We start from the raw sequence: 22,532 nt of genomic DNA, 5'->3' as shown, positions 1-22,532 counted from the left end.
TACACCGCCAGACTCACCTCACCCCTTAGAAGTTGCAGAAACTAAAACCTATTGATGTGTCCTAAACTCACACATACACAGACTTGTCTGTTTCTCATGTGTTCATACCTAATCTCTGACAACAGGAGCACAAGAAGTTATATTTGCCTTAAGCCTTTCTCTCTTCTGGTAGTAACAGACATTTTTGTAAAATCAGATTCTTTTTTCATTTTAACGCTCCCCGTAGTCCACATCGCAGGTGTTTTCTGAGCCAATTGAAGTCAATCGTGACTTAAATTGTGCAAATTGAATCACCCTGTAGCTTGGTATTTGGGAGGGTGGTCCCAACATTTTGTGTAGTCAGTGGAAGTGGATAGCAGGACCGGCCGACTCAAGGAGCTAGACACTTTCAGCCTCACCCTTTGGCAGCATCTACATCCCGCTACTTGTCACTTTTTACTTAACACCCAGTCCTCACACAGAGCACTTAAACGCCACACCATTACCTACTCTGTTTTCCTTTATAGATGAGAGAGGGAGAAAATAGAGGCAAAGAAAAGCAAACCCAAAGACACGAGCGGTGATGAATAAAGCCTGTATTGTCGGCAAAGGAAGTGCCTATGCCGATAATTAATCATCCCGTATGTTTGTCTTTCCTGACGCTGCATCCTCTCCAAAAGCTGCCGTAAGAGAGAAAACAAAAATACATGAGGCGTTGAAGGAGGGAAATGAAGAGGCTTATTAGATCCATTTCCCTCTGAACTGGTTTCCACGAGTTGGATGATATTGCGGTGATTGAAGAGACTGGTTTGTGTGTGTGTGTGTGTGTGTGTGTGTGTGAATGTGTGTGTGTGTGTGTGTGTGTGTGTGTGTGTGTGTGTGTGTGTGTGTGTGTGTGTGTGTGTGTGTGTGTGCGTATGTGTGTGTGTGTGTGTGTGGCTGCCAGACTGTTTGTTTGTATGTGTTTCATCCATCGGAGGTGATGACAATATACTTAACATTATTACTGGCATTTATGAGATTACTAAGCTGCCTGTCAATGCAGTCGTCAGCGCTTAGCCTGATTTTCAGCTCATATTGCGACCTTTATACTCACCCATAGCTTAAATACACCTAATGTTGCAACTGGGGGAATAAATCATGAAATGTGAAAAAAAAAAGTTAATCCAAAAACAATGTATGGATTGGAGAAGAAAAACAAAACGGGCGCATTAACTTTGCGTGCTTCGGAGTGGAATTAAGAGCAGGGGAACGAAATCACAAAATCGGTTGAACAAATAGAGTTGAACAAAGAAAGGGTGGAGAGACGAAGAGGAGGAGGAGGGTAGAAGATGGGTTGATGGGGGGGACAGGACAGGAGATGGTAGAAGGTGAATGGGGGAGGAATGGAAGCTGTAATGGGGTTACTCGGTGGGGGTGGGGACTATACGAAGCATCGGAAGATACATACATACATACTTAGATAGTTTTTCGTAATGAGGCTATGGTGTGTGTGTGTGCGTGTGTGTGCGTGTGTTGCGTGACTAATCTGTGCCTGCTACAATGAGTGACGGAGCGAAGGGCTGATCTCTTGGAGTGAGCCACATGCCCCCTGACAGCACACCCATAAGAGAAACACGCAAACATGCCTCCAACACGCAACGCTCTCGTCACCAATGCACATGTGACACTACTGCACGCCACAGTCGTGTAGGCTAATTGCATATATACACACTCTGGCATGGTAGTAGGTAGGCTTTACTCCGTGGCGGAAAAACATGGCATAGAAATAGTGGGCGATGGAGCGTGACTTGATCATGATATTTTTATATCTTTAAGTAGATATTTCTACTTTATGCTGCTTTATGCTGTTAAATATCAGATGGCACATAGGAGGGTGATGAAGAGACAGGCTGATTGTGTTGAACTGCTGTAAAGAGATTACAGTTAAACTAAGGTTATTACCTTCATTGTGGAGTTTTTTTTTTTTGTTTGTTTTATTGAAATAAAGCAAAATGAACTCTTCATTTAGCTTCGGGTCCTTGAGGTCTCTTCAGAGGACCCTACTCTGTGATCCAAAAACAAAATGTTCTTTTGTGTTGGCACCTTCCACAAAGAGGTCAGAGGTCGGGCTCAGCTAGACAACACCAGCACTGGGACGCATTCAATGCTTGTCTTTACAGAATTGAATGGATAAAGAACATTGCAGACTCTTGTTTCAGTACATTTTAACAATGATCATTTTAATAATGAACCAGGCGTCCCACATACACCAAACGCTGCATTCCAATCTGTGCGTACCAGCGAGCTTTGCATGTGCGTGTGGCTATATCGTGTGAGAAGAATCCTTTAAAGTAATGAAATCCTCCACTGTTTTGTCTTGTTAGACGGCCCCACCACGCAGACTAATACCTGGTGTTAGTGCAGCGCAAAGGGAGTCTGACACAGTTAATGTGTCGGCCACATGTCTGAGTGCCGGTCCAACTCTCTCACTGCCATGTGTATCGGAGAGGTTGTGGGAGAGTTGGCAAGCACGCTTCAGAAAATGTAATCATTGTTTTTATCATCCTCAACTTCAACTGTGTTGACATGGAAAGGCAATCATTTGACCCATGATGTGTGCTTGATTGTTGTACCTCTTTAAAACAACAGGTTTCTTCTGTTTAAACAAAAGTCAGCCAATTGACCCTTGTCTTTTTATTATTATTTCTTTATAGTGAACCCTGAGAAGCCCTCCAGGAAGCACAGTATCAGCACAGCATCCTCTAACCCTGAACCCAGGAAAGAGAGCCTTCAACTGGGCACTGGCGTCAATGAAAGCAGCCTCCTCCTGGAAGTAAGAAACCACATGGCTATTGTCTGGATGTGTGTCATCAGTCTGTGAACAGAAAGTATGATGCGTGTTTAGAAATACTGATATCACCTTTTTTTCTAACATATCGTTACCTTTTGGCTGTTGCCTCGATTAAATGCTCACCAGCTTGCATTCACGCCAGTCAGGAGGCCATTTGTATCGTGAGTGTGACTGAGGGAGTGAGTGTGAATTGGGAAGGGGGGAAGCGGAGCTTTTTTGGTCTGCGTGTGCGTGTGTGCCCTTCGCCCTTTGCCCTGACCTCCTTTGCAGAGCTGTGGTGTTGCGTGACATAAGGGTGAGACAGGAGTGTCAGAGCTGATGAAGGAGGTGGGGACTCACACATGCTGGCGGCTTGAGCAGCCAGTCAAGGGTGTGTGTGTGTGTGTCTGTGTGTGTGAGGGTGCATCTCTGTCTAAATGCATGTGGTTGTGTGTGAAAGTGAGCAGAACGGAGTGAGAAGAGCACACCAAGCCTGTCAACAGTAATCAGAGCAAATGGGAGATTTGTTTTTTGTCAGTTGACCTCAGACCCTTAATCAGATTTAAACACAGATTTTAATGAGATCATTTTACGTGCATATATTTAAGTGTATGACACGGCATTTCTTCTGTATTTGACATGATACCAGGCCACCCAGTTGTACTTGGCGATGACAAATAATGCACGCGATGCATGTTTTGAGTTTATTTTAATAAAATGTGTTTAATTCCTAGAAAGGCAACTGTTTGAGTTGAGGGCATCAAAACGGACAGGATGTCATGATCAAACACATGCAGCAGCGCGCTACATGGGAATTACTTTAGCATCAGATCATTGCTTCACACTCAACATCCTAATGGCTATCTGTCGAACAACAAGTGACACTGATCATGAGCCAACGGCTACGTGCACGCACGCCGAGAACGGAGCTGATCCACTGAGGCTTCTGTTAACGTGTTAGGTTGTTTCAAAGGGCGGTAAACAAAAGGAGAGATTGACCGTAGTGATGTGCTGCCTCCCGTTGCGTGACTCAAGGGCCTCACAGCAAACTGTGCATTAGTTGTTACGGTGATGGGATCCCAAGAGAGGAAGAGGCGGATATGTTTTTTTATATTAATACAAAATATGTTCTGAAATATAGAACATTTAAATAGCTATAAGACCAAGAGTCTGATGATGCAATCCATCCAATAGATGTTTGACTTTTTGGTCAAAATGTTGGTGCAAAAGGAAGAGTCACCAGAGTCGGTAGGAGTCCTCCGCTGGGAACCGTATATATCTATACCACATTTCATGGCCGTTCATCCGGTAGTTGTTGAGATATTTGCCATCCCTAGAGCCTCACAGCTAGCTAGTAATGTGTTTCTTATGCGTGACTGTGATTTCACTCATTGGCTCATATCCAACATTTTTTTTCCAGATATCATTCAATAGATTTGAATTCCATATTGTTCTCACCTTAGGATGTGGGTGTAGGATGTGAGTGTGTTCCTGGTGGCAGAAGGTCTCCATGTTTGTCACGACCTCATCATCACTGCTTTCATCTCACTTTGACAGTGAGGCAGAAGGAAAACCACAGAAACTCTGTAGAAACAATGAGACAAGTCTGCCCCACCACCACCACCACCTCCCACTTCTTCCCCTCACTCCCCTTACTTCCAAATCCAGTGAACCAATATTTTATTTTGGGCTCTGCGTGCAAAGCGCCTCTTAAGATTTGTAAGTCAAAGCTTTTTGTCTCCCTGGGGCGGTTATGGGAGCTGGGGGCGTCGTAGTTGCAGATATGTGGCGGAGCAGGCCAGCAGCAGGTGCCTGTTTCCATTACCTAAAGGCTTTAGTATGCAAGGGAAGTGAGGGAAATGTGAATGGAGAAAACACACAAAAACAGCATGCAGCCCTGTGCAGCCAATATTAGTACAATATTTCTTTCTTCGTTTCTTTCTCTTATTATTCTTTTATTATTTCATAATAGACATTAAAAGTTCTCTCTCTTGGTCTTTAGCTTTGTTGTTTATTTTTATAAAGAAAATGGGATAATTAGCATAGCTACAGAGGCATGTCTTATGCCAACATGAATGATAGGTGTTCATAGTAGTTTTGGACATGTGAAAAATGAATGCAAAAATCCTTTAAAAAGAAAACGGGTTGCAGAAATGTACTAAATGACTTGGTCGAGGAATGGAGAAAGGTCATCTGAAAAAAATTAAATAAAACGCGTAACTGTAACAAACTCTATACAAGATTCATCCGAGGCTACAGCCTTGTAGCCGCTGTTACCTCCTCCTTTCCGGTCGACCCCTTTCCAGTCAAGCTTCAGCAAATGTAAAGCCGGACACACCGGCTATCCCGCCACTTCCAGGAAGAGGATCCGCCCCTGAACCTGACCCCATCCTTCCTGTTCCATACCAGGTTGCCATCACCTGGGAGATAGAGGAGAGGGTTAAGTCTGCTCTGGAAAAGCCCCAGTGCCTGCCCCCCCGACCGCCTGTTCATCCCTCAGGTCCTCAAGTGGGCCCATGCTAAGAATGCTAAGAATGTTCTTTTGGTAGGTCAGGGTTAGGATGAGGACACCCGGGAGTTTGTTAACACCTGTCCTACCTGCAATCTGTCACTATTGCCGAACCTGGTCCCTCACTCGGGCCTCACTTGTTCGATGGCCACTACTTTACCGCACCTTTTCCATCATTAGCCCCGCATCTGCTGCAGCCACGCCCACCTCATCAAGCCAACTCCACTCACCTCTGACCCTCTAATCAAGTCAGTAGAAAGACTACTGCTTCACACACGCTCACTGCCAGATTGTTCTTCATGCCTTCCTTGCAAGACAGCCCTCTTTCCTTGACTGGTTTCTGCTGAACTCAAAAGAAGTCATTACCGACTTTATTGGTTGTGTTTATTTGGTCCCAAACACACCATTTTAAAGGCAACATCACATTCAAGTATAATTAGGTAATTTTCATCTTTCTTCTCCTGATCCAACATCACTGAGTCATTCTTAAGAGCTCTCCATGGAAGACATTTGTTGAAAACGAGCTCTGTAATTGGATGTACATTTTTAGTACCAGTACTATATTAAGTGAATGAATTTGATGAGATATCTTAACTGGACAGCGTTGGGCTTCATAACACAGTAAAAAGCTATCTCTCCATTGATACAAGGTTGTGATACAGGAAGGATCCCAGAAAGTCAAATCTTGATCTAAAAACCAGACGTTTTCATATTTTCTACATTGACATGCTGGGTTTGGACATAAATCACCATTTTCAGAAGTTTCGCCCCGAACATGCTGTTGCCAGATGTTTATAGAGCCCAAGTGACCAATATATTAAGTATATTGGAAACTATCCTCTATTGATCCCATAATAGCCTATGTTAATTTCAAACACACAGGTCACAGGATTGAATTCTTGCTTAGTAGAGTAAGGTTCAATATCAGGAAAAGTGCTTGTTCGCAAAGCAGACATGTATTCCTGTGTGTGTGAATTCTCACTGAAGTGGAATCATTTAATTTTGGGTGCTCGCTGCGCTGTGTGTCTGAGCCTGTGGGGCGTCGCCCGCCCCCACCCACCCCGGATGTTATGAACATGTGCCTGTTGAACTTGTCAAACAACATCTGCATTTACACCACCAGACTCACCTTCCCATCTCTGCTTCCCTCCACGTCATGTCTTGCATATATATTGTCATGTTTTGCATATATATTGTCATGTCTTAATCCAGATATTCTCCTGTCACCATGTTGCTTTGTTACAGTTTGACTCAAAAACACCTCTTGGACAAATTGCTCTATGAATAGACAGGTATCAGAGTCTATTATGTTGTTGGGATGGAGCATGTGCAGTTAGCAGAGCAGTAAACTGCTCAGCAAGGCAATCAGATCAATGTTAGAAGAAAGCGAGGGAGTGAATGTGAATTCAGAGTCCATAGGGATATATACCACATAGAATACACACTCACACACAAGGGGAAGACCTGCATAGTCTCGCAGTAAAATAGAGATGACAGACTCTGGCAGCAGCAGTCACGCAAGTCAAGTAGCCTTGCAGTTGTCACGCTATCACAGCTGTGCACAATACACATGCACACTGGAGGACCTCCCCCCTCTTCCACATCGCTTTCCCGTGTTTTCTTTTTTCTCTCACTCTCTTGCTTCCATCTCCATCTGTCCTTCCCTACTCACTTGACTGAAGCCAAGTTATGTATTTATTTAAATTTTCTTTTTAATCAACACTTGTCTGTGAAAGCTGTGCTGGCCAAACACATTATTCCCTCAGGTGTGTAAAGAGCGAATGCTGGAACGAGTCTGTGTTTGTGTTTGGAGTTTCTCTGCTTTTAATCAACGTGTTTGGTATCACAAATCAGAACATGTTACCAGTCAAACAGACTTAATAATCAAAGTTTCTAAATTGGTGTGTATGTGATCCTCAAGTTAATTGCTTTAAAAGTACCATGAATTTAAATACCCCCAGAAAAACATTCTAAAAAAAGTATTTCAAAAGCAATATTTTGCATCACATATCAGCAAGTTTAATTTGTCCCACTCATTTCCAGAACCATCTGTCTTTCATTCCTGCTCCAGCGTCCACTGTTATTCGATCTTCCATTCCATTTTTCAACTGTTAATTGCTGTTCTGAAAATTATGGAAAGAATGATATAAATGTGCTATAAAAGCTTTGGCTAGAGTCCGATTCTGGCTGCGTTTTGCTGAAAGAAATGTACAGTAATGACTGTAATCACAGTTGGGTCATGAATAAAACCATTTGACTCTGTTTCAGGGTGTGTTTCTGCTGGGTGCAAACATGATGCCATCTAACTAGCTATGCAAATAGAGCAGCGATTAAATGCAGTTGTTTGTGTTTTTTTAATTATGTATTTGTTGCACTTGAATGTATTTGCTGCATGAATTGCCCTGAGTCACTGCTTATTCTTGTCTCTCTCTGTGTGTGTGTGTGTAGTCTCTTACAGGCTTCGCCTTAGTGGTGAGCAGCGATGGGATGGTATTTTATGCCTCTTCAACCATTGTGGACTATCTGGGATTTCATCAGGTGAGTCATATTTGAATCTAAAATATATTTTAGCTGCACGATGATGAGTGTCCTTTCTCTGAAAAAGGAGGTGTTATTATTGTTCATCAATTTCATGGTGGGGACTTGTTGTCTCATGAATACACAGTTTTAGATTATATTGACATAATAATCATACTAATTAATAAATGATATCACAGTCTTTGTTGGTTGGATTCCAAAATGTGTCCTGAGAAAGAGATAGTCTCTCTGGCCATAACCATAAAATGGTTGTGTACACTTTGGTTTTCTTTAATAGCTTGAATCTATTATGAAATAAATTTGTAATGAAACAGATGTCACAATTTTCATCATATTGGAGTGATAGGCTCCAAAGGTAGGCTAATCAATCCACCCCTGGGAAGCCTCACACGTAGCCCTTCTAAAAAGTTTTCAGTCAACATGTGTCAGAGGTGCCAAAGGTCACCATTCCCCTTTTTCACCCTCAGCTGATATATTCTCTTCCACCCATCCCTTTCTTCTCTCGTTCCTATTTAAACGTATGGCTAACGAGCAGGAGTAAAAGTATCTCTTTCAGTCTGCCTCCCTGCTGCCTGATAACTCTCTAGAGGGCAGAGTGAACCCACTATGTCACAGCTAAGAGGCCACAGAAAGGCTAAGACCTCCGTTTCACCCTGAGATACACTGTGGGTGTCTGTGTGTGTGCGGGCGCTGATAAGTCACCAACGGTTTAGCTTCCTTCCTCTCCGGCGGCTATACCCAGCCAGTCATTAATTATGGATGATATCAACACGGGCTTGCCTGTCCTGCGATGCTGAAATCATCTCTCTTCTTCAAAACCATGAATAAAGTGCTTTTCACTGTTAAAAATCCCTCCTTTGCCCTTCTGTCTGCTTACACACTCACACAGAGCACATTGACACTTTGGGGTAGAAATGATTCTGCTACAGTGGTCCCACTTGGTTTACATGCAGACGGGGGCAGTAACTCAGCGCCATGAAACTGACATGAAAACCACAGTGGTCTGAAAGATCCTGCCACACTGTGTGTCTTTAAGCACGTGAGCGTGTGTGTGTTTGTGTGCCCGCAGGGTGGCATGTGAGCCAGAAGCAGGAAATTAAAACTGTAAGGTGCATAAAATGTGCGTGAATGTTCAACTTTACTTAATATAAATAAGACTATGGCTATGCTATGCTAACAGCTATTTGAAGCTCCCAAACAGGAACAGTGGTGCTTTGAGCTAAATGCTAATGTCAGCATGCTAACATGCTCACAACGGCAATGCTAAAATTGGGTAAGATAAACATTGTCACTGTCTTCATGTCTTAGCATGCTAACTAAACACAAAGTACAGGTGAGGTTAATGATAATGGCGTACAAAATGTCATGTTTCAAAATAGTTGTTGTGATATTTCTGTCTGGACCAAAGTGATGCACCAAAAATCAATCAAATCCACCAACTTATGCCAATACAACCACAACAGGTCCTGTTCTACAGAATATTGCACTGAGAATACTGTGTGTAACACCAGTTCGATTGATCTGTCAATATTTTTTATTTGCTGTTTATCTATTAATCAAATACAAATGATGTAGTTCTCTGTACTACTCAATGTTGAAAATACTGAGAACTAAGGACCAAAAAAAAAGTGACTTACTTTGAAACATACCGTTCTGTTTGAGAAGCTTAAGAATGAATGTGTTGTTGACAGTCTGTCATTGCAGTACATTAACGAAACTTACTCACAGATCATTATGTTATATTTCAGAGACTGTCGCCAAAACATTCCCTAGCCTTTCCCACATGTTCAGTTCTCTCAAAAGGAGCTATTGGTTGTTTTTAAGTCACATCGTTTCCTTCTAAGGCCTTGACAACATGTCACATAATTTTGAGCCCGCAATTGTAGTCAGAAGGACACTTATCCCTAATATACCACAGAAAAAAAGAAAAGAGAATGCTTCACTAAGAAGCACCACAAGAAAGCCCTGCAGAAGAGCAGAAAAACCTCCACTGGCCTTTGATCCCATTTGTTAGCCTTTGAAGGTCAGCGAAAATATCACTTATTCTCTTTTTTTCCCCTCTTCTTTTCCTCTCTGTGTTTTTTACGAGAAACATAAACAATAGTCACTCGATCCGTCTGTCTGCCTGACTGCCGGTAGGGAACCAAACCACAGGACGAAGCGCCCGCCGAAGACGGTGGGAACAGATTGTGTTTTCAGAGGCAGGCGATCAAAAACCCTCGCGTGCCACCAGTGTGGAAATTATGGAGAGAGTGCAGGGAGGAGGGAAGAGGAGAAGGTTGAACATTTTAGTGAGGAATCTGTCATGGAATGACAGAAAGCAAAGCTATTGCTGGAAAAGAGAGAGAGGCATGACGAGAGTGGGCTGGAACCCGACTCACTCTGTGAATGTGTGTGTGTGTGTGTGTGTGTGTGTGTGTGTGTGTGTGTGTGTGTGTGTGTGTGTGTGTGTGTGTGTGTGTGTGTGTGTGTGGATGGGGAGGGCAAGCTGGGCTGGACTGCTGTTTGAGAGCCGGTGTCACGCGATGTTTGACAAACACAGCTGCCCTCACTGGCCTTACAGCCGCCTTTAGACTGTTACTGTACTGAGTAAATGCTTTTGTGTGTGTGTGTGTGTGTGTGTGTGTGTGTGTGTGTGTGTGTGTGTGTGTGTGTGTGTGTGTGTGTGTGTGTGTGTGTGTGAACATATATCTATCAAAGTGTGCATGTTCTGTATGTTCCTGGGACTTTCATAGACTTGGTGTGTACAGTATGGTCCTAATGTGTGTGTGGTGCAGGAAGTTAGCACGCTCCTTGGGAATCCTGAGGCAGGCTGAGTGTATCAGAGCAGCAACAACAGGAATCCCCGCTTTAAACAGCAGCTACCAGCTGCACTGATGGCAACAAAACACAGTGGTCCAAAGTCAGACTGCGGACGGAGCTGTGAACACGCAATCTCATGTTTCTGTCTTTCTGTCTTTTCTTCTCTGTGTTTCTGTCTAACTGTCAGGAGATGTCTAATACTCAAAATATATCTGAATGAATATCATAACTATAAAAAAATGTCCTTAACAAATATACTAAATGCCACTCAATTTTCTCTGCAGACTGACGTTATGCACCAGAACGTGTTTGACTACATCCACATAGACGACCGTCAGGAGTTCAGACGCCAGCTTCACTGGGCCATGTGTCCTCCACAGGGTACGTCGGCGCACCAGGACAACCAGCTAGCTTCAGGGACTGGTAGGTAGCTTACTGGGAAAGAGACGAACCAGTTCCCTGAGGCACCCTGTTTGATCACACGCTCTCTATTTTTATCACTACTTGATTTTGAAGATCTAGAGTATGTCATCAGCATAGCGACTGACATCCCCAGAAATACTCAGATAAATGTGAAAGTAAATGCACCTAGATTTTCATGTTTTCTTGATTGCTCTTTGTCCCTGACTATGAAGAACATTGTAAATTTGCTGCATAAATTGCCGTTCAAATTAAATTATTCTTCTATATTTCTCTATTCAGGTGAGGACTTTGTAGTGAGCAGCCTCTTCCATTCTCCAGAGGCAGGGGGAGTTCCTCCTGAGCTCTCCTGCTTTCTCAACAGATGTTTCATTGCCAGAGTCCGATGTCTCTTGGATAGCACCTCTGGATTCTTGGTGAGTGGTCAGAGCCAAATATCCAGCTAAACTGAATAGTAACTTCAGTTTTTAATGCATTAAAGTTTACATTTCTGGGAGAAAGCCCAGGCCTGTAAAACTATTATGACCCCTTTGGTACAGCAAAACTTAATTTTTAATTGTAGTGTGTACAGTTATTTATAGTTGTATTGCAATGCATTATGAGGTAATTGGGTGCCTGGACATAGCAGCAGAATAGGAGCCTGGTTCATCCCTTGTGGCTGTGACTCGAGTGGTTTGGAGAACAGCAGTGGAAAAGTTAGAAGCCATGATGACAGAGCAATAGGAGTATGGGTTTGGACCATTTCATCAGGGTCATTAGAGTTCACTGTCACCAAGTCCGCTCTGGTTGCGTTGATGTTGGCTGCAGAACAGAAATTGTAGATGGCAGTTTTATACTGGAATCACTTGTAGCCAAGTGGTTAGCAAATACTGGTGAGATGCTTGATCAGTCAGCATAATTGCAGTAAAGACACACAAATTGGAGTGTAATGCAGGGTACTCATTTTGCTAACAAATATAGAAGGCCAGAGAAACTTCCTTCCCGGATAAATAATGAAATTAAATTTGCTTTATTGAGCAGATGTGCTAGATACAGTAGCCTCATGGTCCAGAGAGAAATACCTCAAAAACGAATACAATTCCCCATACTTTTGTGTTTAGTGCTAATTAGCAAATGTTAGCACGCTCACAGGCTGGAAGTGACCCTGTGGTATGTGCTACACGTCAGCATGCTAGCATTGAATCTGGGAGCTTGTTAGCACAGTGATGTTAGCATTTAGCTCAAAGCACTGCAGTACAGCCTCAAAGAGCTGCTAGCGTGACTCTTAGTGGTTAATACTAATGTTTTAATGTCACCACTGTGTATCTTAAACATTACCTACCGACACCAAGTCACCTATTTTATAATAGTCGACTATTTTTCAGGACAAGTTGACACTTTCTAATATTTTACTGAAATCAAATTGAAAACCAGTTTCAATACAAACTTTAAAAAAAATATATTAACTTTCAAGAGACATGGAAAAAAGCATAACAATTCAGTATATCTCAATTCATGTGTGGACATCCACAGAAAAATAACGTAAAGATTTCCAAAGGGCATTGGATATAGCCTCTAGATCATTGATTATATGTTCAAACCATCATTTTTCTTCTCTTTCTCTCCCAGACTATGCAGTTCCAGGGTCGGTTGAAGTTCCTCAACGGTCAGAAAAAGAAGTCAGCCTCCGGGGCCGTGATGCCTCCCCAGCTGGCTTTGTTCTGCATAGGTGTACCCCTCCTACTGCCCTCCATCACTGAGATGAAAATGAAGAACATGTTAATGCGGGGAAAGAGCAAGGGAGGAGCAGGAGGGATTATGTCTGGACTGGAGCATGGGTAAGAGAGCTCATACAAGAGCAGCATCCTGCCAACTTTAACTAAAGTTGGAGGGATGGTGTATATTCACACTGTGACCTGATGTAAATCCAATTCTTTTATTAGGGGTGCTATAATGTGAGTAAAGGTCAAGCTTTTTAACACAAACTTGATGTCTCAGACACCTTTGGACCAAAGTTGAGATTTTATGCATTTTGGCAGCTTGTTACCTCCTCTAAAGACTACACTGATTTGCCTGATGGGGGAGCTAGAAGTAAAGGTCAAAATGTAATGGCTTGAACGTTCACAGCTGCTGTGATGATGCAAAGATGCCTTCATATGCCAACATGTTACTTTGGTAAAGTACAGTTTACATGTACAAACCTGTGACTGTCTTGAGTAAAATCTGTGAGGCAAGGGTACACAAAACATATTCAAAACAGACTTTGAGTGATGGAAACCAATGTGTGTATGAGTATTTCTCAAGTATTATGTTTTTTTTCTTGAAATACCAGCGTATTGCCCAGCAACAGCTTTATCAACACAAACATAAGCCCTTTCCTCACCCAGCAGGCTCTGACACCAAACCAAACAAGTGCTGGATGCCTTACCTGTGGCCAATTAGGAGTAAATACATGTCTCAGCTTGGAAAAGGGCCTCTGTGCTTCATGCCTCATTAACAACTCAGGGAAGCTGAGAGGCCAAGAGTTGAGCTGTAGTCAGGGAGCAGAGCCCTACAACCCCCTCTGCTGTTCGTTCCTTCTCAGCATCAGCCAGGTTTCTAGAGAAAAATACCAATTACTTATAAGTGGACAGCATGTAGATGGATTGGGAGGCCATGTATTAGAGTTTAGTCTTCAATATGAGCTTCAAACTGAAGACTCAACCCGAATACAAAGAGAATCTTCTCTTATAATGCAATGGACAATACTTAAAAATGTATATGTAATTATTTCAATTTGTCGTTATTATCGCATCAATCTTATAACATATTATTGTAGGTTAAACACAGAACTTTATGATGAATTATAACCATGTTCCCTAATAGGCCAGGGCCCTGGTACCGTGCATGCTTGCTCACTCGAATGGCTGTGACACTCCAGATAGAATGGGACCATATTTAATTTGATCAATTACACCTGTGTTTACCCTGCTATGACATGTCAGGGTAGGGCCTGTTGAGAGAACAGAGAGAGGCAAAAGACAAGCAAAGTAGTGAAAAAACAAGTTTAAAGTTAAAGTTCCATTATAATCAGAAGTTTAAAAAACAAGGAATGTAGTAATATGTAGCGATAAAAATGCATGCATGAACAAATAATATAGACAAATCTTTATTACCTGAAAAGTCACATTTCCTGAAAAGTATAGTTTTGAAATATTCTAAAATAATCAGCATGAAATATGGCCAACATCAGCTGACACCAGTGATGGATTTCTCATCTAACAAAGTTAATTCAATGCTTGAAATATCCCACATCTTCTTTGACGGATTATTCTGGCATAAAGAAAGTCACCGATATCAACTCAATCTAGTCAGTGAAATTGAACTCCGTTCATATTGTTTTTGCATCCGTAGTTGTAATGTACACTCACGTTTCATGTATAATAATATCTCAGCCTTCCTGGGGTCATTAAAAGCTTCCACATATATATCGATCAACATATGTACCTTATAATAATAATAATATAATAATAATTCATTTTATTTATGGGCGCCTTTCTAGACACTCAAGGTCACCTTACAAAATAAAGATTAATTAAGATTATGATGAGAATGCTCAGTGCTTTAAGAAGATTTACTGCTTTGCGGCATTGTAAACTTGGCTATCATTGATCTTTGGGTTATGGATGATCTGACTCTGTTCTCAATTTTCAAATGAAATGAATCCTGGAAAAGATGAGTCACTTTTGGAATGATTCTCTCATGAACTTAAGCGAACCAAACCTAGATATTTGGTCATTGAGTCATTCATCAATCATTAGAAAAAACATTCAGTTTGTGGACATTCCCATATGGATATCTGGGTGGATCAATGATATTTCAAGAGTTGTATAATCCACTCTTGATTGGTTTGTCATCTAGTTTCGTGACTAATGATCTCCTTTTCTTAATCCCTCTGTCCTCCCCGCCCTTCATTTCATGCCTTCTCTCCCTCACAGTGAGCGAGGGGAACACCTCCGGAGGCACTCCTTCAGCGGAGGAATGGGTGACATTGCAGACCCTCTCCTCCTCTCCTGTCCCACACCTGGTGCTACCCAACGGGGTCACCACACTCCCTGGACCCCGCTCTCCAAAGATAACCTCAAGTACCGCCCTGAGGGTTACTACAACCAGGAGGAGCCCCTCAACTACTGCAAATCCACCATGGCTTCCCATAAAGGTGTTAGCCCAGGCCTGGGCTGCGGCTGGCCTCTGCGACCGAACTCAGGTCCCCTCCGAGCGGGCCAGGGTGTCGGCTACATCCCTTCTAACCGCATGAACAAGGTCGGCCAGTATGGTAAGCCGTACCGCCTTTCTCCCAGCTGCCACAGCGGCCGAGGTGGCGAGGTGTTTGTCTCAAAGCTCTACGGGAACCACCAGATTCCCACAGACCCAGATGCCTACTGCGTGGACCTGGTGAAGAACGAGAACGGCTACGGGGAATGCTACGACGGCCACCTGATGCCCGAAATGCAACCCATCAAGATAGAGCACGACTCAGACTCTGAGAACGGCTGCGATGCCTACGGCCGACCCTGGGCTTGCCGCGACCCAGATGCCATTGATCGTCGCTACGGTAACGGGGTATACGACCACAGCTCGAGCGTCCATCTCAAATCAGAGGGAGATTATTATGATCCCCATTACTCGCCTTGCCAGCGGGGGAAAGCGGGAATCAGCCCACCGTACAACAACGGCAACTATCAGAACTATGCAGTCAACAACAGCGGGAACACAACCGGACGTCTGTTGAAATGTGACAAAGACATGGGCAACAACAACGACAACAGCCAGTTTAGTCCTCAAAGACTCTCTCACTCAGACTCTCTATGCAGTAACCAATCTGTCAACCTCATGGACTCACACGTCTATCCACAGGAGCCTCACAAGGCGTACATGCACCCGGAATACAACAAGCATGGCACTTATGAGTTCAAAGGTCACGGCCTGGTCCACTCCATCAAGCGGGAGCCCATGGACTCCCCACCGTGGTCTGAGAGCACTCACAACATAAGTCAGTCCATGATGGTTGGTCCAAGGAACGTTATGCCATGTGTCATGAGCACCGGGCACCACAAGTCCAGTCCCTACATTTATTTGCCATAAAGTGCAAACACACACACACACACACACACACACACACACACACACACACACAATCAGTGTGCATTAAAGTACTTTGTCTTGCGCCACACACACACCAGCATTACAAAAGGATGCCCAGGATGTTAAAATTTCAATGACTTCTTCTGTTGGATGAAGAGGTCACAAACAAGGCTCAGGTTCTAGTGTTAGTGTTGTGACAATCGAAAATAATAAATTGAATCCAGTTTATGGATAGACGACTTTGTTTTTAAGGAATACATTTTGTAGTTGGTTCCTAGCACTTTTTGGGATTTAGTGACAATGAGACAAATTACGTCTAGAAACACAGTTTCATTTTTGTTGTATGTGTCGTGTACACCTGAATTTTGTGGGAGATTTTGCTGTAAAAAGAGACTTTTTTTGAAGACGTGTACACGGGAGATGGTTTAGACCTACCGCTGGGCTTATGGCTGATTATGAGAGCACACAGAGTCAGTGATAACAACTTAAAGGATGATCTGCCTTGACAGTGGTTTTGCATGTTTTAGTGCTTTAACTATAAATCGCCTACCTTTTTCATTACTGCCCCCAGTGATGTACGAATGGAATCTACTGGTTTCTATGCATTTTAAACTTGTACTAAATCAACTTTCAGAGACTTGAAACTTAATCAATTGCAGTTAGGTTGTTTTGTCAAAGTTATATAATTGCTGCAGGATAATACATTTGCAAACAGGGTCTGTTTTGAAAACCCTCATCATTCCTGCATTCAAGGACTCACGCATGACAACCAAATTAACATAATGTTTTTCACTCGATCTTTGTTTACTCAAAATATGTGTCCTGAATTTGATTTTACGATGCAATGCTTGTGACGGAGCATCCTTGAATACACCACAAGTCTTTTTTTTAAAGAAATAGTTTCTCCAGGCAAACGCAGAGTCCTTTGGAAAAACTTTGTAGTTATTGGACCGAAACATCTAAAACTATTGGCCAAAGCTTTAAGTTTATTCACTACATCTGTTTAGTAAACTAGCAAGTGATTCCTCACATGAAAGCATGCATAGGAGAGCACATGAAGTAGGGAAATGAATCCTTCACCGCCACATGTGGTTCAAGCATGTGCTCATTGGCTCTGACCTCCTTGTGGAAGAGATAAAACAACTAAGGAAGACATGTAAGTGACTATGTTAATTAACAGTTGAAAGTTTGTTTGGACAACGTCGAAGTGTGATTTGAAGGAAAAGAAGACAATCTATTTGTTAATAGGTTCGAAGTTGAATCTTCTTGCAATGTGCAAAATCATTTTTATCATATTAAGTCATGCATCTCCTGTCGAACATACACATGATGAATGAATTAACTTATGTAATTTTATGTCAAAGCTAATGTTGTACAGTTTGGATTAGTGTTTATGGCGAGATCAGCATTTCAACTCGATACAGCCTGTCTCTTTGCAGATAAGACACATTTCCTTAGAAATGACGATACACTTTCATGTTGTCTTTTTGAGTCCGAAAACATCAGACATTGTCCTCACAATCAGTGTTTTTGCACAAAAATGAATTAAAAAGCACCAAATTGATTCAATGTTAGATTCTCAGTTCTGTGAAGCTGCGGTTGTAGTTTCTAAATTGCACTACTGGGAGAAGTTCAGCCTACCCAGACAGGTTTTTGAGTCAACACGCACAACTGTACATGGTGTCACTGTTTTGAATTTGTCCTTTTTCTCTCTGTGTGTGTGTTCATTTCAGTAAATGTTTGATGATTCGTATTTATTGTAAGAGGCAAAAGTGTATAATTTAAAAAGTACAGTTTTGAAGGCTTTTCTGTTTCACTAAGGTAAATAAAATATGGCTTTTTTTCTCCCTCTTGCTATCTTTTTGATAATTGTTTAAAAGACTGTCATACTTGTCTCATGGAGGAGGTAGCTGCAAGGTAGCGAACACAGTGTACATATGCAATGTCTTCCAATGTTTCTACGTGTTTTTTGCAAATTGGACTTATCTATTAAAGTACTTTTCTTTATATGTAAACTCTGGGTGAAGTGTTGTTCTTGCCCCGAGACAGATAATAAACAAAGCAAGAAATTGCCGCCAGCTTGGTGGGCGGCTAACATATCAACATGTCACATGTGATGCATTCTAATCCACAGTAATGAGATTACAGACAAATCACTTAGAATAGTTTTTTTTCCCAGAAGACATGTTGACTTGTTACAGTAGGAAAAGCACAAGTATAAATAAAAATGAGGATGAATTCCATTTAGCTGCTTTGATTGGTACAAAGTTCAAAAATCTGGTAATCAAACCATTTCCTGCTCTCATAAACTCTTCCCTGAATGAGAAATTGCCAAATGCTATTGTTCAGTTAACGGCCTTGACTCTTTAGTAGCTTTTGAATTTTTCAAATATACCAAATGTGGTCTCATCCTTCAGATTTGTGTCTCTATTAATAATAAATACTCAGCAGAACAAGATACAGAGTATCTCTAGCCACATTGCCTGTATGATTAATGTGCTGTAAAGTTGGTATGACAGCTCCTTCACACGATCTGGGGAACTCAACACCAGTCTCACCACTGTCTAGGATGAAGGCGAGAGCCAGGGGAATGTTGGCATCCACAGAGAATAGAAGCCGGGAACGAGAAGAGAGAGAGATGTAACCTTAAAGATGTGGTTAAGTCCTGGTCCTTGGGATTCCCAGTAGAGCCGGACTTCTATCCCACCCGGTAGTTAATAGTATTCACTTGGCACATCCAGTTTAAAATAATCCCTGAACATTCACTGTCTTCTTTGTCCAACATTCCTTCCCCTGAACAGACGAGTGATTTCAAAATCAGTGTAATCAATGGAGGACAGTATGAAGCATCTTTGTAAACCACATCCAAAAATCTGTAAAAGTTGTGATGGGGAGAATCTGTTCTCTGATCATGAAAGGGTAGCCCACCTTTACTGTAGATGATAGTGTGTCTGAAAGCCAAAAAGGTCATCTTTCTACAATAATGATAATTCTATCCATGCATTTTCATGGCAGTGTAAAGCCCTTAATAGTGAATAGATCCAGCTTCAGCTTGAAAAGCAAATATTTCCCACTTTTTAAGTCTAGCCGACCAAGCTATCTAATTTGCTTATATGTAAATGAGGTCAAAGGGAACTTCATGGGGGATGTGTTTGCAGATAATACACAATATATTATTTCAGGAACAGAGCAAATGCTAGGCAACAACAACTACAATTACAGCACTGGAACATGGCAACTTTTTTTCACAAATTTAAGCAGCCTTCATTGGGCTCACCGTGTTTTTTTTTTTAATTGCTTGTTTTGGAATTTATTGGACAGTTGATTGTGAAGAGGCAGACAGGAAACAGGGGGCTTAGTATGACATGCAGCAAACGTCCCCGGTTAGAATCAAACCAGGGATGTTGCTGTTATGTGGCATGCGGTGCTACCGAGCGGCTCCTTCTTTGGCCTCCTCGTCTATTGTTTAATACAGCCCTGTATCGCCTGACCTCTGACCTCCAAAGAGACATCACAACTCAGTACCAGCGGAGCTAGTGACTCAAGACTTCAGCACTTCTCGGCGGTTTCCTGCTGTCAAACAGTCCTTGAGATGAGAAAGAACAGAATTGGGATTTTGTATAATCGTACCATGTCCAGCCGTCACCTCTTGATCTTATCTGACCATTTCCTGCAGCGGATCCCTCACTGGGTCGCTCCGATTTGAGGGAACATCTTCGTTCCCTAATCTCGCCCAGAGGCTTGTTTCATCACAGTAAAGCTGACGGAGAATTGCAGGACACATGAGGATCAGTTAGTGATGTGTGTTTGCGTGCATTTGCATGCTCGTATATCGTGTAAGATGACAGATCTTCACATAATTAAGAATATTATAAAAATAAGTAATTAAATATGCAAGCTCACTGACCAACATTCATAAATTATTATTATATTTATAAGAATTAAAGAATATTTTTGATCAAAGAGAATAGAACAAAGAGATCCTGAGAGAAACCAGTAAAATGGTAATTTCCTGCAGATGTAATGTGTTTCAAACTTTAAAAGTTGATGAATATTTTTGAAAAATAGAAAAGAACCGCTGTGATTAAAACAGCCTGTTCTAGACTTTAAACATTGCAGTTGAGGCAGAAGCTGAAGATTCACACTATCCTGCATTAAAAACCACAGAAGTCACTCATGTGCACATTATTAATAATGGATGTTGGTCTAATGTGTGTCGGTTTGTTGAAGTTTGCACTCTATCAATACATCACTGCCAAAAGATGATTGGTATGAAAGCTGGGATTTCTCCATTTTAAATTACACTTCCCTTAAGTGGACACTTCTCTTGTTAATTCCTCTGGTGAACAGTATTTTTTTGATTCGCTATGCAAATATGCAAGTTATAGAGTGGCGTGTCAGCATTGATGTTTTGTACATCCATGTACACTTGGACAGTACAGAAGAACTTCTCTTCCTCTTGGCTTAGAACATGCACCATCCAATTGAGATCCAACTTCCTCCTCCAGCAGCAGTTCTGAGGGGAAAATAAATGATGTCCAGAACTAACTGTCCATAACTGATTCAAACAGCAATAAGCTGTAACGGACCACGTTTTTTTTGTTTTTTTTTATAGGAAGAGCTACATGATTGCTACCTGTTTTTTCTCAGCTCTATAATATGAATTACATTTGCATCTGTGTCTCTCTTACAAACAGGTTTCTTCAAAAGAGAGTAACAACCAACTAACTGATGTGAAACTGCGTGTAGTATCTCTCTCACACGTCGCCACAAAGGAGGATTTTGCTTTTGTCTCACTGTAGTTTCATGACTGATGATGTGACAATAAGGGGGGGGGGGGGGGGGATGAGGCTGACTTTAAATGTTTAATATTCATCAGCATGCACGCAACCTTCCATCATCACGCCATCACGCCATATGACAACTTGTTTTGTATTGAGGGGAGGGGGTGAGAATGACAAACAAAGAGAAGGAGGCAGAGGGCGAGAGGTGGAGAGACGAAACCAAGAGGTGAGAAAAGAGAAGTTAGCTTGGGAAAGGGGTGAAAACAATAAAAAAAAAGACAACTTCCAATCAGAGAGAGGAGCGACTGCTTAGAGCAACTGAAGTGTAGGCAAAGTGTTTGATGCTTGTTGACAGCTGTATCTGTGAGGGGGGGAGAGTCTGTGTGTGTGTGTGTGTGTACAGACCAAGACCTATAATCCTATACCATGCAAGGTTGCGTGACCGTTCATACCCCACTCTCTGCTGCTCCGCACACCATTTGCCCTAATTGGTCACACCCACTCTGGCACACACTAATACACACTCATAAAGGCAGATGCACCAATGCATACATAGACACAACAATGTCGGCATCTCCTCTCCCCATACCCCCACCCCACACCGGTGTGTGTGTGTGTGTGTGTGTGTGTGTGTGTGTGTGTGTGTGTGTGTGTGTGTGTGTGTGTGTGTGTGTGTGTGTGTGTGTGTGTGTGTGTGTGTGTGTGTGTGGTGTGTGTGTGTGTATGGGAGGGTCTGGGGAGAATCCTTGAGGGTATATGACAGACACGCATGTACATACACTTATGCATGCACATTATCATGCACATATACACACACCCTACTAAGCATATGGAAGACAGTCACGCAATCGCCCGCCCATAAACCCCCACAACCTTGCCAATTCTTGCCTCCTGACTAGAAGTATCTAATGAACGATTAACAGCACCTTGCCTTATTGTTTACTTTCTTCTCTGTCAAAGTCTCTAAAGCACTTTCCATCCGTTGAGGTCTGATCTATTCCCAAACCCCAGATCAGCTCAAATACCCCTTTAAACCACCTGTCATGTTCCAAATATAGTCATTTAACAACGTCAAGCCTACTATTGGAAGCTGGATGTTTCAACAATTTACCCATGAGCAAGGCTATTTATTCCATCAATTCATAACTTAATCATTCAGCAATTTCAACCATTTCTCAGGTACTTTTTTTTTTTTGTACCATTTTCCCCAAACTTTTAGCTCTCTACTGTGACAATCTGACTTTAGCTGTCTTTTTCTACTTTACATCAATCAATTTGAACCATTACAATCATTTGTCTATTACATTTAGCAAATCATTGTAACTATTTATCCTACTTTTTATACATTTCAAGTGTTTACCCTACATTTAGCTAACTATTAACTATTTCTTAAATTTAGCTGTCTAGTTCACCTTTTTCCCATAACGTTTAACCTTTACAATAATGTATTTATTAAGTTTAGCTAACAACCACCTGTCCACTATACAGTAGATTTATCTATTTGAACTGTTTATTATCCACTATTTTAGCCGTTCCTGCCCCGCTAGCTTCCTTATTATTTTTCAAGCACTCAATCTCAACATAA

The 22,532-nt window shown here is 42.0% G+C and overlaps 1 protein-coding gene across 2 annotated transcripts in view; it reads left to right on the top strand.

Annotated features, from left to right (window-relative positions):
* LOC311028506 (uncharacterized protein) overlaps positions 1 to 18,178 on the top strand; it is a 60,246-nt gene extending 42,068 nt beyond the window's left edge. The window contains exons 4-9 of one of the 2 annotated variants that reach the window (XM_084033116.1): positions 2,676 to 2,794; positions 7,749 to 7,838; positions 10,925 to 11,021; positions 11,343 to 11,476; positions 12,669 to 12,877; positions 15,017 to 18,178. In XM_084033116.1, the coding sequence (XP_083889242.1) occupies positions 2,676 to 2,794; positions 7,749 to 7,838; positions 10,925 to 11,021; positions 11,343 to 11,476; positions 12,669 to 12,877; positions 15,017 to 16,163 (1,796 nt within the window). In that variant the 3' untranslated portion in view covers positions 16,164 to 18,178. Of the gene's footprint in view, positions 1 to 2,675; positions 2,795 to 7,748; positions 7,839 to 10,924; positions 11,064 to 11,342; positions 11,477 to 12,668; positions 12,878 to 15,016 lie in introns of both variants that reach the window. The other variant, XM_084033115.1, reaches the window with a different exon arrangement.
* Positions 18,179 to 22,532: the final 4,354 nt, after the last annotated feature.

This window comes from Eutrigla gurnardus, assembly GCF_963514095.1.
Source record: "Eutrigla gurnardus genome assembly, chromosome: 18".
NCBI lineage: Eukaryota > Metazoa > Chordata > Actinopteri > Perciformes > Triglidae > Eutrigla > Eutrigla gurnardus.
Note: the sequence above shows the minus strand (reverse complement) of the source record. Positions and strands in the feature narration are given on the sequence as shown.